At 38.2% G+C, this 19,779-nt stretch overlaps 1 protein-coding gene across 1 annotated transcript in view; it reads right to left on the bottom strand.

Annotated features, from left to right (window-relative positions):
* Positions 1–19,779, bottom strand: part of EYS (eyes shut homolog) — an 867,458-nt gene that overhangs the window by 35,938 nt on the left and 811,741 nt on the right. Inside the window, exons 41-44 of the mRNA XM_040598785.1 lie at positions 17,478–17,660; positions 10,022–10,188; positions 9,695–9,839; positions 2,134–2,308 (exon numbers count right to left, since the gene is read on the bottom strand). Coding sequence (XP_040454719.1) covers positions 2,134–2,308; positions 9,695–9,839; positions 10,022–10,188; positions 17,478–17,660 — 670 coding nt within the window. The remainder of the gene's footprint in view (positions 1–2,133; positions 2,309–9,694; positions 9,840–10,021; positions 10,189–17,477; positions 17,661–19,779) is intronic.

Raw genomic sequence — 19,779 nt, 5'->3', positions numbered from 1 at the left:
AAATATGAGGAGAGGAATATAATTCAGTTGTAGGTCACTACAAATTAAAAACGAACAAAAAAAACCCCAACGCCCCAAAAAACCAAATTACACATACACAGAATTTTAGAACAATCCCTGAACAAATCTGAAATAAAAATTATGAAACTATAATGATGAAAAAGACCTTTGCCTATAACATCAAGCTTCCAATGTAGCTATGTCACCAGCTGCCACTCTAGATGTTTTCAAATGTTCTCTAGCGGCTCTGTACCTTGTAGACATTAAGACGACTTAGCACAGCTGGGTAAGTTACTGAAGCAAGGATTTAGGGTTGTGTAAGTGGGCAGATGAGAGTGGCATGCTTCAGCCCACATTTCTGGTATTTGTTTTCCTGCAGGTTGGGTTTTCTTTCTCCTCTAATATGCTCATAAGTGAAAAAAATGCCATTCTCTTTTTCTCATTCCTCAGAAGATCAAACACTATGAATGTCAAAGGTTTAACAGTTCTGGAAGGATCCTGCAAAGTGCAATAGTTGGGGCATACTGAAGTGCAACATCTGGAAAGCAATCCCAAATTCTGTCTTTCAAAGCATTTCCTTCATTACTGCTTGCAAGGGTAATGGTGAGGGAACTGCATGCTGCATCTCAAGGGTGAATTTTCCAAATTTTGGTACAGCCTTACTAGCTTTAGAAGCACTAGTTTTGTACAGGTTTTCTTGAAGATTTGTCTTGGGGCAGCAAAACCAATTACCATATAATTCTTCTTCTAACACACAGATTGTTCTTAGCTTGACAGGTATGCAAAGTCTTTTCTTTGTAGCACAACAGGACAGGTCTTTGTTGTTTTCAAGAAGAATCATACACAGAGGCTCCACAGTGTAAAGCCTGTTTTTTAATTTTTACCTGTCTTGCTGTTTGCAGTGTTTTCAGTCAATGTCTTCAGATGTTTTAAATCAGCGCTTTTCTCTTTTTTTAAAAAAATTATGCAAATACATGTAATGAATGAATACATGTGGAAGCACATGATGGGAAGAAAGTATAATTAATCTTGGCAGATACTTTTAAAGTGTGAAGTGCTCCTCAGCAACTCCTCAGCAAAGGTTTTCCAGCTGAGTTAGAAGTGTTTAACAGCAAGATTTATTATAATAGAAGTGCTGACACACAACAGCGATTTGGAAATGCAAATATACTTCCTTCTTGTATGCCTTATAGCCTGGACACTAAGATCCACCTACACTTAGCGATGAAGCACGAATGACCATAGACTTGTCTTCTGAGCCAGCTGTCCTTGCCATCACTTATTATCCCGTAGATCAGCCAGGTGAACAGTTTATATGATGAACTGACATAATTCAAACAATTTTAACATGAGATCCTTACTAACACCTTGTTCTGTTTGAAATGGATTAAGACGATCTTCCACCAGCCAGCAGATCTGGAGAGGCAATGTAAATGAACGCTTGAGAATGGCATGAAGAGTGACCAGAGTAGGTGCACTTGAGAGTCAGGAAAGCATCCACAGAAATCACAACTGGAGACACAGAGAACTGTGTGTATTAGGGAGAGACTGAGCAGGAGAAAAGGACGCACATTTGCTAGGTAAGGAAGCTCCTAAGGATTTAAACTGGCTCAGAACTTTCTGATGTTGGGCACTCAGTGGTTTACTCCATAAATGTGTTCTTAGATGAAAATACTAATTTCCAGGAAAGAGAAGTCACCTATTTCTGCCCCATTAGCCATGTTTGGACATTAAGAAGCCAAGCTCTCCTCTTTGCTATTTGTTGTCTGCTAGCTAGGCTGCTCACTTAGTTTTTAAGAAGTGTCTTTCTTACACATCTACTTCTTCCCATGCATTTTGTAGCAAGTCTGGATACCAGTGACTTCAGTGGAGCAGAACCAGTCCATGGAATTTCTTTAAAAAGCTCCCCAGGAAGTGTCCTAACTTAATATTTATAATTTAGTTTTAATTTTAGTAATGTAAGATTAAAATTACCTGTGTAACTGAATGAACCTTTCAGCAGTTTTCTTTCTTTCTAATAACATAAATAAAAGCTCTTGAAGACTTCAGTTATCAAGCCACTGAATTACCATAGTTGTTAGTCTAGAGATCAGTCTACGCTCTAGTCTACAAAACAAAAAATAATATACTTACTAAACAGTAGAGCCACTTTCTATGCACTTCCCACCATTTCTGCATTTTATTAAACTGCATGGGGAGTCTTCACATTGTCCAACACTGCGACCAGAATTAGGGTGACCTTCTGGAGTGCCTGGTGATTTAAACTCCCGATTCACGCTGGTGCGAACTTGAACATCAAAAATGCAACCTCAAAAGTAGAAAGAAAAAATAAATGACATTTAAAACAGATACAGGAGTCAAAACAAACAAACAAACAAACAAACAAGGGCAGTGTCAAGCCTCAATGAATGGGTTCTACCACAATGTCTTCAGTGGATGGGCAATCGTATCATCTACATCAGCTAAAGGTATGCTGTCTATTTTCTGTTCAGGCAAATGAGTGGGTGATTTTAAGTTCATTCATTTAATAATAGGTAAAATAAAAAAAAAACAATTTCTCAAGGAATAGAATACAAAGTCAGTGACAGAGGAGTGACTAAGTGCAATTTTGTGTTTACACACACATAATCTTACAGGAATGCACCTATATCAGATAAAAGCAGTCAAAAAAAACCCTACAAAAAACCAACCTAGAAAAAAAGAACAGACACCAAGAAGTCTGTTTAATGTAAAATTTGTAAGAATCCAGAGTGCACTGACTAATATAATGCAGGCAGGGAATGTGGGCTTGGATTTCCTTAGGCTGAAAAGGACCCTTTCAGGGAAAGACCCAGATTCTCCCCTTCCTAAGTGAATGCTTCAGTCCCTGGTACACACAGATCATGTCACACATAACCACATTTTAAAGTAGATGTATGATGCTCTTTTAGGCCCTTAATGTCAGAAAATAATTCAAAAATTTAATGTATACTAGTAAAGGTAAACACTTCTAGAGTCTGTTACTCGGTCCTGTGGGCAAGTGACCTGGTGTAGTCATAATTTTATTATCAAACTTTTATTACTTTCCAGTAACAGTACAGCTGCATCCAGATTACTGATGGGAAACGGTCCCTAGTTTATGTTAAGTCCTTAAATACAGAAAAGAATTGTTTGGAGAAATGATAGTTGTCACAGACCAAATATTTTTCAGGGACTATTGTAAGAATTTATTTATAGAGATGATTGAGTGCCAGTGCCTGGATCTATGCCGTGACATTCTTTTAATTTGCTAAGACGTTGGTATCCCAAGTGAAGAGAGGAGCCAAAGCTTCAGAGTGAAGCAGAGATACTCCCTACTTGCTACCTCCAAGCTACTCTTATTTAGCCTGTGGGCTTTCTGGGGATTGCCCCTTTGGAGAGTCTGTTCTTTCTAGTGACTGCACACAATAGTTAATCTTATGCATCTAATTTAATTCATCAGTATTTCTTAATCACATTTCCAGATCCACATGCTTATTTATGTACTGCAAAGCTGAAGATTGTGCCATATAGTGTATCTTTTTTGATCAAACCCTAAGTAACTTTTCAAAATATACCTGAACATCCAAGTGATTTAAAATCACATTTAAAGGTAGCCTTAAGCACTTTTGAAATGTCATCCAGATCTATACATAAAATATATACAATTTTAAAGCAGAAAACACGTTTTAAACCACTTTATTTAAACCAGTACAATAAATAAAGTATCTGGAAATGCTCATACCTTTCCAAACCTGATTTATACAATTTAGCTGAGATATGGTGAATACCTGTAATGCTTGAAATCATGAGAATAGTAGGTATTCAGTAGTGAATGCCAGGGGCTCTCTCCTTAATATTAAAGGCAAGAAAAGGCTATGTTATGAAAACTGCAAGCAGTCATCACACTGTTTTTAAAAAAATCACTTAATATGAGTTTTGCATGATTCACTGAAATCACAGGAGAAAAAACCTTCCACCTGAAAGACACAATGAATGTCCAATTGTGAATTTTTGTTATGGTCATGTAATTTATTTTGAACAAAATGTAAGTAATATTTATAGCAAGATAACTATTTTTCCTACAGTTAGAAAAATTATAGTCAAAGTAGTTTTCATAGACAGGTTTTTCCATATTATACATTGTGTAGTTCTGTTTATATTGACATAAAACTGGTAAGTCAAAAACTCATATTAAGCAATTTAAAGATAATCTAGTTTGATGATTATTTGCAATCTTCATATTAATGCTTCTTTGCTCTTAACAGAGTTGGTTTTAGGCCAATGTATGCTCGATAAATCCTAACTAGCATTTCATCTGTTTATCAGTAGCAGATAAAGCATGTTCTGTTCTCCTGAGTCTTGCTGGAGTGCTAAAAAAAGCAACTCAGAGCTCTGTGTAAATAATGGAAAGCACAGTGAGTACCCAAGAATTGGTAAGGTCGTCATGGAAAATAAACTCACATTTGTGTTGATGACTAGTTTAACAGCACCAGTAGAACATCTAGGTTAGCAACAGTTCTTGAGCACTTGTAAACAAAGCATATAGTAAGTACAAGAGTATTTTGGCCCAGATTGATGAGTTCCACTGATTTTTTCATTTAATTTTCTTATTTCTTCTAATTCTTAGTTAGTGGGATGCAGGTGAAGGACTCAGAGCAGCAATTTGAGCCTGTTGTAGCAAGTACTATACAACCTTCTGCAGAGGGATTGGCTGATGAATGCGCCTTCTTTCTGACCTGAATTCCCTTTGCTCTGCCAGTTCTGGGCCTCTTAAGGAAAGACTGCCAACTATTCTGAATAGTGGAGAGGTTTTGACACAGCCAAGTGTGCAAGAGGAACTCAAACAAGTTTCTGAATTTATGAGTTAACTTGGTTTGATCCTGAAGATCAGTTTGATGTAAGCTGAAATCAGATGTAACAAGAGCGTGCATTTACAGAGGATATAGTACCTTCTTCTTGGTAATCTTTTCTCTAGCGACTCGTTAGACCACACTTAGAGCTTTCTGTCAATGACTTTTTCTTACTCTCAATCTGATTTATAGCTTTCACCCCAGTCAAGCAAAGTTCACATACCACCAAAGAGCCACCAAGAATGGATTAAGGAAACTGCAGAGATTATGATAAAAAATATCACTTCATTACTCAGCTTTATTTTTTTTCCTGATATATCCTTATTATACAAAGAATTTTTTCCAAAATTTCCCACTATTCTCCCTTACCTGCTTGTTAGCACTTGGTACTAATATGACTGAAAAATACAAAAGCAGGCAAGAGTATTGACAGAAATAGATACACAGATAAACTGTGGTCTACCTGAATGCAGAACTGAATTTAAACATTTCTAAAATTCTGCCTCTCCTAAAGTGCTTTCCTTTTCCCTTGTTTTGATTGACTGCTGTGAGTAGTGGGGTGTTTGTCTAAAAGAGATGGTTCCCACAATGACTACCCAGTGCTACTCTGAGCTCTGACGCAAACACCCAGAGGTGCTATGATATGAGTCATATCAAATTGTGATGCAAGAGGCAACGCTGATTAAAAATGACTTCAGAAGTCACTTCCCTTCTGTGACATCTGTGATGCAGGAACATAAAGAAAAGTAGTCTTTGCCCAGGCAAGCTTGCAATGTATTCTATCTTGTTATGAACATAAACTTAGATCACAAGGCTATATTTGTGTCTATTTGGAATGCATCTGAGTTCTGGGTTTACTTTATTTGAAAAAGTGACTGCAGTAGCTGGAATTTTATTTACTTCTTTGCAAAATGTGAAATCCTGATAGCCTTCTATAATGGAATGACTGACTGGGTAGGTGAGGGGAGAGCAGTGGATGTTGTCTACCTTGACCTCAGCAAGGCTTTTGACACCGTCTCCCATAACACCCTCATAGGTAAGCTCAGGAAGTGTGGGTGAGACGAGAGGACAGTGAGACGGATTGGGAACTGGCAGAACGGCAGAGCTCAGAGGGCTGTGATCAGCAGCACAGAGTCCAGCTGGAGGCCTGTAGCTCACGGTGTTCCCCAGGGGTCAGTACTGGGTCCAGTCTTGTTCAACTTATTCTTCAGTGTCCTGGATGAAGGGACAGAGCGTGCCCTCAGCATGTTGCTGGTGATACAGAACTGGGAGCAGTGGCTGAGACCCCAGCAGGCTGCGCTGCCATTCAGCGAGACCTGGACAAGCTGGGGAGCTGGGCGGAGAGGGACCTCATGGAGTTCAACAAAGGCAAGTGTAGGGTCCTGCCCCTGGGCAGGAATAGCCCCACGCACCAGTACAGGCTGGGGCTGGCCTGCTGGAAGGCAGCTCTGCGGAACAGGATCTGGGAGTTCTGGTGGACAGCAAGGTGGCCATGAGCCAGCAGTGTGCCCTGGTGGCCAAGGCCAGTGGGACCCTGGGGTACATTAGGGACAGCAGGTGGAGGGAGGTGATCCTCCCCCGCTCTGCTCTGCTCTGGTGAGGCCGCATCTGGGGTGCTGTGGCCAGTGCTGGGCTGCCCAGTTCAAGAGAGACAGGGAACTACTGGAGAGGGCCCAATGGAGGGCTACAAAGATGATGAGGGGACAGAGGCATCTCCCTTCTGAGGAAAGGCTGAGAGAGCTGGGCCTGCTTAGCTGGGAGAAGACTGAGAGGGGATCTGATCAATGTCTACAAATAGGGTGTCAAGAGGATGGGACCAGGCTTTTATCAGTAGCGCACAGCAACCAGAGAAGGGGCAACAGGCACCAACTGAAACACAAGAAGTTCCTTTTGAATATGAGGAAGAACCTCTTTACTTGGAGGCTGACAGAGCACTGGAACAGGCTGCCCAGAGGGGCTGTGGAGTTTCCTTCTCTGGAGACATTCAAAACCCACCTGGATGCAACTCTGTGCATCCTGCTTTAGATGAACCTGCTTTAGCATGGTTTAGATGATCTCCAGAGGTCCCTTTCAACCCTGCCCATTCTGTGATTCTGTGAGAATTCAAGTGAAGAGGTGACTTTTTCAGCAAGAAAGAGGTTCCTCAACAGTTCAGCTTTATGGTAAGAGCTTCTTTTGCCTTTTTATTCCTCCATTTAATACTATTTGCTGTCAAACAACAGATTGCTTCTATAGCCATTCAGCTGCAACTTCTGGCTTTTTCCAAATAATTCTCTATCTCATTTTATGTAGGTGAGTCATAGTGTTGCATTGTGCAGACCTGAGCACGAGAGTTGGTTTTATACTCCACTTCAGATTATCCATAATGAGCAAACTGAGTCTCTTTGGCCACAAGACTTACAGCTACCTAAACCCTGCATTGATTATTTAGAGCAGCTACAGTATGCTCTGCCACACACCTCAGAAAACTCTCAGAGCTTCCTTAATTACACTGTTATAGGACAATGAAGAAACCCCAGACACTTCAGTAAAATATCCTACCATGTTCCCATTCACAAAAGGCTCTAAGCCCTCAATAAGCTACAAATTCAGATGAAGCTCAAAGTTCAGATGCCTCAGAGTCCACATGAACTTGGCTCCTTCATGTGAGCTCTACCTTAACTAGTTTCTTCTGCTTCTCACAAAGTCTGAAGGAAGTTTTCTAAATTGCTCAAGGTACCATCAAACATTACTCAGCCTATTGAAAGAAACTGTAGGTGCTAATGCCCAATTTTCCTAAATTTAAATTTCCCAGTTTCCTCCCCTCACCCCCCACCCCCTGAAAATTACTTGAACAACTGCTAAAGGCATGCAGGTAAGGGAGGAAATGGTCTGAAAAAGGGTAAAAATCCTAAATGATTGCACGCTGACACTGAGGACAGTCAACCTTCAGCAGCAAAGCTGACTTCCGTGTTTCTCAATCCAATAGTGATTGCTTATAAAAGGAGGGGTACACTCTGGTATTAGAAGTAAAATGCTTTTAATAAACCATGTCTTTAAAAGCAGCCAACAGCAGCTTTCCAAAGTCTGAGGATCTTAATTAAGTATGTGCTAAATAAATTTATCTTGACTGTCATTTCCAGAGTTTTTCTGTGGGGTCTCTATAGCTGCAGTTTGGCTGTAGTAAGAAGATTCAAAACTTTCTTTTATATTGGTGGTATTGCAGTTCCCACTCTGGAGAAGGGCTATGGAGGTTTATTTCTGACCCTGAGGAACCTGAGAGCTGAAACTGGGGGTATTTCTGAGCTAGAAGAACAAATGAGATGCTGACTACATAAGAAAATGTCATAGGGAAGCGTAGCTTCCTTGAAAGTCAGTATGCTCTGGAGAACAGAAACAAGCTGATGCTGGGAACTGGAGCATGGAATCAATTAGCAAATACAGTAGACATAAAACTGTGAATGATAGGAACAAAGAGAAAACTGTCCATGTGCTACACATTTGACAAAATTTTGAGGTAGAGACTTCTTTTTAAACAGTAAGAAAAATCAAGAAATAGTATGATAACAGTACATGAACTTTGACTTTTTTGGGGGGAAGAAGAATATTTATCCTGCATTTGTAGAAATTTGGTCATTGTAATACAGTTGCAACATGAGGAACCTGTAAAACTGGCAAAAGGTTTGTAGTTAAAGTGAAGCACCAGAGACTCCTGTTGGTCACCCCTAATATTAACATGTCTATAAAAAAAGCCAGAAGTACTTCATAAATATTGACACTATTAAAATACTGGCATAGACGTTATGTTTTATGATAGGCCAATTTGAACCAGTTAAGAAGCTATGGAAAGTCTAACTATACAATCCATACTTTCTGAAAAGGTGGAGAGAGATGAAATGTTAATTCATATGACTTTCTGAGTGAAGAGTTGATTATAGGATAAGAAATTGATTTTGAGGAAGTCTCTGTGTAAGAAGAAAAAGTAAGGAAGCAGCTGGAAAAGAGGCAGTTACATGATCTTAGTGGAAATCGAGTGTAGGAGTGTATGAAAATGAATTTTATTGCTATGCTTGCCTTTCTAAATGTGCCCCCAATTTTATAACTGAGAACTCAAACTTTGCTGGCTATGACAAAATGTTTTCTTTTCATTTGAAAGGCTTTCTAGTGCTTAAAACATTGGTTTTACCTCATATTGAAGTCTACCTCATAAATATTGAGCACATTACTGCTATGGAAGTAAGGAATGCAAATAAAGAAGCATCATGAACAAATTCTTTGTTTCACTGATGATCTGGTAGGAGTGTAATTAAGATTTCCACGGAGCTTCAAATAACCAGTTTTGAGGTAGGAATTATTATCTGTTAGAAAAATAGCTCAAATACTCCTAACAGGAATTTCTTAGGTCCTGTCTAGAGACCAAGATCATGATATCAGGAAAAAAAAAACCTGGCAATCCATCGTGATTTTTTCAGCATGTTTTCAGCATGAAAACCATTACACAAACCAGCACTGCCAGGGACAATGACCAGAGCTATCTGGCAGAAGAATGTAAACTACTTCACTGCACAGAAAGAAAGTCCTTTTGAAGCAATGCTGTAGAACAGGGACAGATAAGAAGAAATGATATCATGGCAAATATCTATTTTTATCGGAAACTTAAAGTATTAAAAATATTTAGCAAAGACTTTCTTTGTATCATATTTCTTAGTTATCATAGTGACATAATGAAAAAGCCACAGAAAGCTCAGCCAAGGAGATCCAAGTTTGCTTTCTTGTAAGACAGAGATTTTAGATCGTTATTTCATAGGCAACTGAAACAATCTAACACATACTTTAAAAGGAAATGAAAATAGTATAATCTTTACCTTGAAAGCTGTTCTTAAATCTGGATCCCTTTGGTAGGAGTTCTGGAGTATACTCACGATAGCCTCCTAAGTAAAACTGACTGAAGACATTGAGTCCAACAAGTCTCCCAGGGGAAGTGACTGTTTTATTCTTCTGATCATCCACCTTTCAATGAAACATTTTTATTTGTCACAACAAAAGAATTTAACTTCTTTAGGAACTACTGATGATAAAATCATCCAAACTTAGCAGAGAAACAAAAGTGATTTCTAAACTTCCTTTATAAAACGTAAAAAAAGAGAATTTTCATCTAAAAGCTATCCTTCCTAAAGGAAACAATTTTTTACCTTCAGCCAGCCTTTTTGGAGATATCTGCCAAGACGGATGACATGAATACTGAGTGTCACATCAAGTGGTTTACTAATGATTGTTGCCACGCCAGAACCTAGATTGTAGCTATATACTACTCTGCCATTACGTAGGCCTAACTCCAAGAAATCATCTCCATTCAAACCTGAAAAGACAAAAATAGAGTAACTACTTATTCCAGGATTTAGTAATACTGATGCATAAAATACTCTCCAAATCCACTGAAAATATATCAGTTTAGGAAAATTTTAGCGAGGAAGATTTTAATCTTTGTGTGTATTTTTAATATTCTCTGTTTGACTTGTAATACTATTTTCAATACTTTTGTGAATTTAAAACAGAAACTGCAGAGATTTTGAACATATTTATAGGCTTTTTGAAGAAAATTCTTTTTCACACTGGAGTACGTTAGTGACATCCACAAAACCTGTTGAGCCTGGTGAGTTTAGCAGTCATTGCTGTTCCTTCTCTCTCTCACATGAATAAATTTTCAACTTTCTCCATAATCTTAAAAAAGGAAAATTGAAATTCCAGGTTGCATGGGAGAATAGCCTATGACTTAATTCTATTCCAGTATGCTTTCAGCTTTCATGGTAGGTACTTTAACAACCTCAACACTTGAGGGTACCTGCTGCTGTGAGGTACGGGGAGCAACAGGGATATGGGCCTGAAGAAGTTCTAGCAGCTTCTGTCAAGCTCAGTAAGCTGCCCTTGACCCAAGAGTGCCTGGAGACTTTATTGCAGCTGCCCCGATTAGGGACAGTGTATTTTTTATTGAAGTTTCCCTGGTCAGAAGAGCCGTACGCTTTAATTCTCTGAAGTCTTCTTAAACTTTCAGGTTAGGAATGACTTTCAGTTCATTCATTTGCAAATTTGCAGTAAATAGTTTTATTTATTTATATTTAGAACTACATGCTATAATTGTAGTCTGTGCTTTCCAGGTACTATACTATAAAATCTCATTTGAAAGGTTTTAAGACTGACATAAAGCCTGTGAGTAAAAATTCAATTCCTGGACCCATTTCTGGTCATCCAAGTAAACGGATTTTTACACTGGTATCTTTGAAGTAAATTCAATCCCTCTTCTCATATAGACAAGATTGGAACTATCATTAGTTAGAGAAAACATAATCAATTTGTTTCTATTTACAAACCCCACACTTTCCTTTGCACATGCTCATAGAATGGTAAAAGAACTGGGATACAAACAATGGTAAACAGGAAGAATGTTCTGTCTTGGATTAGGATGTCCTGAATTGAAATTCAAAGTCATCAATGTCTTTTTACAACTCTCCTGTGAATTCAAGCAATTCAGTGCTCAATTTCGTGCCTGTAAACCGTTTTATTTGATGTTTTATTAATAAGTTTTAATAAGGCTATCTCATTTTGTATTTCTTTTAGGGAAGGTTTCTTCCTACTAGTCCTTGCAGGGTCATATGGCAGCCCTCATTTCAAATGTGTGTCTTGATGCTCCTGCTCCAAGTACATGGGGAATTTGCTTCACTTGCGGAAGATAAAAGTGGGCTTTTCCTCACAGGAAGCAATGATACATATATCTCATCCTGCACTGAAGTTCTGCATACTGGTGTTTCACAACCAAACCTGCCATATTCCCCTTATCTCATAGGCTGTAAATGAATATGCTGCATTAGCAATGCAGGAAGGGGGGCAGGGAACAGTACTTTGATTTTTCTCTACAGAAGTTTGATTTTTCTCTACAGTTACTACTTTGATGCAATGTGAATATATATAAAAATAAAAGCTTATTGCAAAGAATTTGGATACAGAGCCTTGGTAGAAAACGTACAGTTGCATTCAGTTCAACAGAACACACACACTGTTCATTTTCATTACAATGATTTGTTCATTACTGAATGAAAGCCCATTGCCTTCAGTTACACTGGAACATTACCACTGAAGGGTCTCCAAACTGAAAATATAATTTTTTTAAATGGTTACCAAAGTTTCTATTTTCAGCAGTGTCAAAATGTACTTACATGACTTGGCCTGTAAAACTAGGGGAGGCACTTTAAAGATAAAGTGTTATTTAAAATGCTGTCTGAATTTTTAAAAAGCTTTCTTGGAAATGAAGTACATAAAACAAATGCAGCAGTGTCAGCATTCTACAAAATCGACCTAATGATGAAAATAATATTAATTAATAGCCTGCATAAACAGGACAGCTTTTAATTGTTTTGTTGGTTTTGATTTTTTAGTCTTACTCCTTGTCCATACCAAGAATGGAAAAGAAAACAGACTCTCAAGTATGATTCAAAGAAATAAGGCAATCTTAAATTAAATTCACATTCTTTTTGTTGATTTCTGACCCACATATTTAGGAATTAAAAAATGGTTGATTTCTACTTATGCATTAGTCTTACAATGACATAATTTTACTGACTTAGTTTTTCTTGGACTAATATAAATGCAAATAGAATCAAATCCCAAACGTTTTAACATATTACACTTCCGAGGTCGTAGGTTAAGTGACTTAAATATCTTAACTATGCAAACCAATGGTGGTTATTTTGTAGAGTATACACTAATAGATGGATTTGGGGGAAACAAAATTCCGGCTTTTTTTGCTTTTGTATCTGTTATTAGCTCTAGAGTATTTGTTACTGAAGTTTCTCTGGTCAGAATAGTTTTAATTCTCTGAAGTCTTCTTAAACTTTCAGTTTAGAACTTACTTTTTTGAAAAGAGCAAGTAAATAATTTCTTTACATTTAGGACTACATATGCTATCATTGGCAGGAATCCTTCAAAATAAGATTGTATTTTTTTTTGGGGGGGGGGGGGAACAAGCACAGTACCTTTTTATTACAAGAGGGCAGAAAATGAAACTTGAAATTATCTGTTTTAAATTATTTTTCCTGTCTTATATTTAAACACTGCAGCTGTTGAAAAAGCAGACCTTTATACATACCACATACACCTACATTGCAGTGTCCTGCAATACAGAACTACAGTAAACACCCTTTAAAAATAATTTGTGAGTGCAGAAGGTTGATATATATAAATAATTTCACGCTTCAGTTGCAAACAGCATACTCAGCAGCACTTTCCTCTTTTTAGATGTGTACTTTTTGAAACAACCAGTGCTTTTAATTTTGAAGACCTTCATATTCGCTGTTTTTCTAATTCCTGAAAATTATTTAATTCTAGTCAAGTGAATGATACTGGCTTTCTTTTTTCAGACTTCCTTTTTTTCTGTCTGATAATGAGGACATCAATATTTACATATATACATACCTACCTCCTCTTCTTTCTTAAGTAAAGAACTATACTTGCAAGTTCTTGGAACGGACAGATTTGTTTATTCCAGTGTGAAAGCAATGGTAGTTAGCATGTATTCATCCTCAATTGATTTAAAATTAAAGAAAAACCTTATTTTGGAAACAGGAGACAAAAGCTGCACACTTTTGCAGTACTGCTATCTAAATATTCACAGGGCAAGTGATACAGGTAGATTTGCTTTTGTTTTTACATTATTACTCCTAGTTATAAAGTAAGTACCGAACAACTATTTACATAAGCTTAACATATCTTATGGCCCAACTTCGCTCCTTCACTCCAGATTTCCCTTCCCCAACAACAAGCGGTGCCTGTGGGCTGGGGTCTGTGATCAGTATGTGGTGTTTTCTCTCTGCTGCTTCTTCCTCCTCACACTTTTCCTCTGCTCTGGCGTGGGGCTCTCCATGGGCTGCAGTGTTGATGATCTGCTCCCCTGTGGAGGCGGCATGGGGGTCCTCCTTTTCCTCCTTTCCCTTCTCCTTCTCCTCCTCTGACCTTGTGTTCCCTCCGCTGCTTCTCACTCTTTTTTGTTCCCTCCTGTGCTCTCTCTGTTGGGGTGTTTTGCCCTTTCTGAAATACATTTTCACAGAAATGCCACCACCTTGCAAGTAACATCTACGTGCCCCGTACATGTACAGACTGTGGCAACTTTTGTCCTCGCCTGTGGGAACAGGAGATGTTTTCCAAGTATTCCAAGCCAAGTCAGGGGTCAGCCGTAGCCCCCAGGCTCAAAGAAGAGGATGTGTCCCCTGTGACCAGGGGATATTGCGAATACTGTTAGTCTGAGTGCTGTGAGAGGTTTGGTAGGAAGTGAGAAACTACAACAAGGGTGACTTTTGATTGATAAGCTTTGTGAGGGAAAGAGGAAAAAGATGTTATACATCCCTGCGTTAGACAACGTTTGGCAGTACCTCACAAGAGGTTAGCTGTGACATCAGTGTCCATGGTTTAGGCAGAGATCGTGGGGGGAGGGGAATTAGGTAGGGTACTGCAAGAGAATGCTAACTGTGAGAAATGGGATGAAATGGAGAAAGGGGAACATGTAAACAGAATATTAAAGATACTTTTTTACAGCCAGATTGCAGGCTCTGAAAAACCTCACATTCCTCATGGTGAGGGCATTGTTGCTTGATACTCAGTAATAAATTCTTAGAACAACAGCATCTCCTCTCGCTGAGATAAGCAAAGTTCACTTGGGAAGAAATACTGCTTTCTGGTAATTAAAACGAGGGTTACTCAGTCTCCTCATCCATTTTAAATAAGGGGAAAATAAATAAAACTGCTACAAAGTAATTTACCAACACCTCATTGTTTCTTAGCCTTGCCCACAGCTGGTGCTCTGCTGCCCATCCATCATTTGACATAGGGCTGCAAAAATGTATTACTACTGTACAGCAGTGTGCATGACAAAAATGATATGCAAAATAATAAAAAGCCAGGTTTCTGCCTGACAACCACATAATAAGCCCAGAATGCCAGTGTTGTGGTTAATAAAAATGACAGCAATAAGGATTTTTTTTTATTCAGTTCAGCTAAATACAGTTGCAAGACCTACGATTCCAAATGACTTTGACATTACAGGGTACACCCTCCAGCCAGACTTTTTTGAAACAAACTTTAGTGCAATGTTTCTTTTATTTTTAAGCAATTTTTGTTATATTTTCTTTTGATTATTGTAACTGAAAAAATATTCAAGTTATTTCGCACCATCGGTGCTCTACATTTTATATTTGCATTTTTTCTATCCTGAGTAAAGACAATGGACAAATTGGTATGTTTTTTTTTGAACACATTTCCTACAATTTCTGTAGTGAGAGTTTGAAATTTAGTTCCCAAGGTTGCAGAAACATGTCTGAATGTGATGGTTCGTTCTTGTAATTGTAAAGAATGTTCTAACAATTATTTGTGTTTGTACTATAAAAGTGTTATGTATTAATGTTATAAAAAATTATGGATGGGGCCACTGGCTTCTGAAAGCTGCTTTCTGAATGACTAGATGGAAATGTTTTACGTAATGTCAAATGCATGCATCATTTCTACTTGGCTATGCAAAAAAGAAACACTATATTTACTTCACCCACAACAATAAATAATTAGTAAATGAAAGGAAAAACTGCCTGGGAGTGAAATGTGATAGCAAGAGAAAGGAAAACTGCCTGGGAGTGAATGTTGACTGTTGCAGGAGTAAAATGTGGCATGAGGGGTGTTAAGACCTAGAAGCAGTTAAAATAGTGTTGAACATACTTCAGTTAACAGGGTCACCCAGACCTGACCGTATTTTGCTGAGGTCTGGAAAAAAACTTAGCAAAGTCTGATTCACACACAGAGGCAGAGCAAAGTTCTGAGCTTAAATATACTCACAGTAGTTTAATACTTATTTGTGTCAGGCTAATTTGTATAATCAACTTGATCAATCAATTAAGTGAGTTTGTGGATGTTTGTCCATGTACTGTGCCAGGGTCTCATGGCACACTGAAGTACAGTTGATCAGCCGAGCTGCACTAGCTAAATTTAACAAGATCTTTGCAAATGAAAAGTAACAGGCTGAATTATATCACAGATACATAACCTGCCAGGCTGTTCTGAGTTAACATGTTTTAGTTTGCATTGCGATAGACTAAATATCTGACTCCCGAAGTCTACCACAGGGAGAAAGGGGGAGAAGTTCCCAGAGGGTACAGGAACTTAAGTAACTTCATAGAAAACAAGACGTAAGAAAATACCAAATGTCTCAACAAAGCAAATAGAGATGTGATGCACGGCAGTTGTTTTGTGTGGTACACATGTAACAGCATAATGCCTCCCCAAAACTGATTTTTGATAAAGTAGTTTGGGACCTCAGATCTAAAAAATGCTAATAATAATTCCTCCCCTATTTCATCTTCCTCAAGTATTAATTTTCTGATACTGTTCAGCATAAGCGTAGGGTTCCCATACGTCATGGGCCGTATCTACCAAATTCCTGATGGTTTAGATATGGTATATCACCTACTGTGGAAATAGAGATGTTACATACCTAAATCACTGTCCTGCTGTGATGGGTTTAGATCTAAAGGTACACCACCAAATCTCCCTCCTATGCTTTAACCACCCCACAGAACAGCTCCAAGCCTGAAAGTTAGCTCACGCTCCAATTGCAGAAACAATTAAGGTAAAAATAAGTAAAACATTTCCTATGATCTGTTAAGTGTAAAGTAGTTTCTAACCTGACTGCTTTAATCAGCATTAACATTTCATTCAATTTTTCTCAATTTCCATCAATATCATGGGTGCTGTGTCCAGCGCTAAGCTGGACAGAACGCAAGTAGTACTATTTTAACCCATTTCAATGCTGAGGCCATGCCAGCCTGCCACAGTGGGGTGCTGTGAAGAGATACCTAAATTATTGCTAAAATCTTATTACAAATATCATAAGCAGATATATATAACTGGCTTCTCAGCTATGTTAATCAGACCAAGCTGAATACTTCACTACAGACATTGCAGCACAACTTACTCATAGCTAGTTTGCGTTAACTTGCATTGAGTGATCTCAGAGGTTAGGGTCTTATTTTACATAAATAGCACAGAGTCCAATTCTGGCTGCAGGAGAGTTGTATTTCAGTATTGACAGTCCTGTGGGCCATGAAAGTGCAGCCACTTGACAACAGCAGCAATTCAAGGCTGCTCCTGTGACGGGTCATTTGAGGACACAGGAAGAAGAAATGGCAAGGTGGCTGTGGCACCTTGGATAGACAGATTGATTTTCCAATAAAGTAAGTATCAGTGGAAGAAGATTTGAGGCAACATCTCTCAAAACTGTATCAATCAATAACGAAATTTATGTTTATGACTGAAAAGAGAACCTTAATCTTCTGGTTTCCATTTATTTTGTTCAGAAATATGCTACCGCAAGTGTTAGATTAACTATTGACTTCAATTACTGGAAGCAGTTATACTTCTCCTTAAGGAAAAGAAGCATCTATAGAACTTGATTGCTTACTGTGTGTTTACAAAGCAATAAAGTATTCAAGAGACTATTTTCTTCCTAATGAAATTGTATCCTAAAAAGAATCAAGAAAAAGCTGTGTATATTTTTATCCTACTTGGTTAATGAATATTTGAAAGCCTGTAAGGATAGGTAATAAAACTAAAGCTTACCTTGGCCCTTCTGTCCAGTGAAAAAAATCAGGTTATCTTGTAAAGCTGAGTAGTGGTTTGCCAACTGAAATTTCAAGTGGAATTCATAGTAGAAGGTGATATTTGGGATTGTAGAATAAGCCAGAAATGAGGTATAGCCAAAGACATCTGTGCCACTGAAACTTGGTTGACTAATATTAATAGCTAGATGAAAAAAAAAAAATAATCAGTGTTAGGGCAAATTCTATAACATACATATTTGCAAGTTCTGTTTAATAGCCTGTTGTAGAATTTAAAAGTTAATAGAAAAATACTAATAATTTGATATATTGTAATATTTTACACACATAGATATAGTTTGGCTTTCCTCTGAGTGTAATCTCTTTAGTTTTCAGCTTTTGTAAATAGGCGTATTTTACAAATGAATTATTGGCAACTAGTGCCATCTTCTGGATTCTAGTAACATTGTTACAAATAGAAGTACACTGCAAGATTTACTCAAAACTCAGACAAAAGAAAACATACAAAGAAATTCTCCTGTTAAAGGAAATGCCATCTCTGACATGCATCTACGTGAAAGTGACCACAAGGATGTGCTGAAGAGGTTAAGGAAGAATAATTCTTCACAGGTAGAGAAATAATAAGCAACATCACAAAAGGATGAATTTGCGGCACAGTGAATATGACCTACATGAAGTATATTGTTCATATTACTTGCTCCATTATTGGAGCTGTCTGAATATTCAGGAACTGAGTATCTAAAAATGTATAATTTACAGCACTGACAAATTATTTACCCTTCCCCCACCCCCCCACCCCCCCGTCATTTAGGTTCAATTTAATGAAAATTTCCTTGGGCACTGACCAAGCAAAGTATGTGGGTTTTTCTAAAAATACCTTTGCCAATTACATATTCCTGCTTCCTCCAAAGCTGTGAAGGCTGCAGGTTCATTCAAACACCTACTGGTTTTGTGACACAGAATTTTATGCTGAGAAAAAACCGTGGGATTAGAAAAGCAAATAAAAGCTAAATAAAATCAAATCTATACATATACTTGTACTGATAAACAGTCCATAGAGCACTGGTACTAAGCACCCACACGGCCCCAAAGGACTTCTTGCTGGAGCCAAGTAGCCAGGCTGCTGTAGTCAATTGTTGCAGTTGATGCTCAGAGCAGAGATAATGTAATGCTTATACTGATAGTATGACTTAGTGAAAAACAGGAGAGGAAGAATAGCTGAGGAAAGCTTAATCCTGGAACACTGGGTATGGGGCTTGATTTAAAAAATTCAAGCAGCTATCTCTAACCTGAGAACCAAATGTGACTGGATCCTGCTTTACTAATGAAGGCAGTAGGAGGCACTGGAAGGGGAAGGAATATGTAGCTGCTCCATGTACAAACCAGATTGGGAAGTGCTATTAAAGGATTATAATATTCCCCAAGTAAATCTATGTTAGCCTAAGTACCTTTAAGTATCTGGCCCTAAATACTTATCGAGCAGGAGACACAATCACACATAATTTTAAAAATTATACCACCATCTCCAGTTTGTGGAATTTGTTTCTATATTTGTAGCCTGGGAAACTTGCCATATTGGCACTGAAGTGTCAGACGTTGCTGGAGTATCTGCATCTGGCAAAAGGTGTAGACGTAGGCTCTCACAAACCTTTTCTAGCACAGACTTGGAATCTGCAGCAATACAGAGTGTACTGTCCCATTTATTAAGCACTACTTCACACATGTGGCACATTATGCCTTGTTCTGGGATCTTAAATGGGAGCCAGGAAATTTCCATATGAAACAGTGATTTTGTCCTAATTAGAAGAAAGCTGGCAATGAGTTTGTTCTCGGCCTAGTCTGACTGAACGTAACCTCAGGTCTCAGACCTTAGTGAGTCATGTGCTGCAATGGACGAAAAATACAACTCTGCCATATTTAAACTTGCTGTTGGCTGCAGTTCATTAGTATTCCCTCAAATTACCTGACCATGCCTGAGGGAGGCTCAAGTTCTCACTGTGCTGTTCAGGAAGCTATGACAAACAGGCAGCTCCTTTAATGTGAAGTATTCTTGTTTGGTTCCCCCCCCTCTTTGTTTGTTTTTCTTTTATTTAATGAAATACAAAATATTTAAGACACAAGAAGATTTAAAATAAAGGAGGTCTTTGTATTTATTGTCTTTTACTGCTGCCCTTTATAAGGCAAAAGGCAAATTCTATCATGTACCTCCACAGAGCCAGGTAATTTATTTCACTGACAGAGACCACTGAAGAGTCTATTCTTGACAAGTTATTCCCAGCAGGGTAAACCACTGTATTCCCAGG

This window comes from Falco naumanni, chromosome 6 (assembly GCF_017639655.2).
Source record: "Falco naumanni isolate bFalNau1 chromosome 6, bFalNau1.pat, whole genome shotgun sequence".
Classification (NCBI taxonomy): domain Eukaryota; kingdom Metazoa; phylum Chordata; class Aves; order Falconiformes; family Falconidae; genus Falco; species Falco naumanni.
This window is presented reverse-complemented; position numbering and strand designations above follow the sequence as displayed.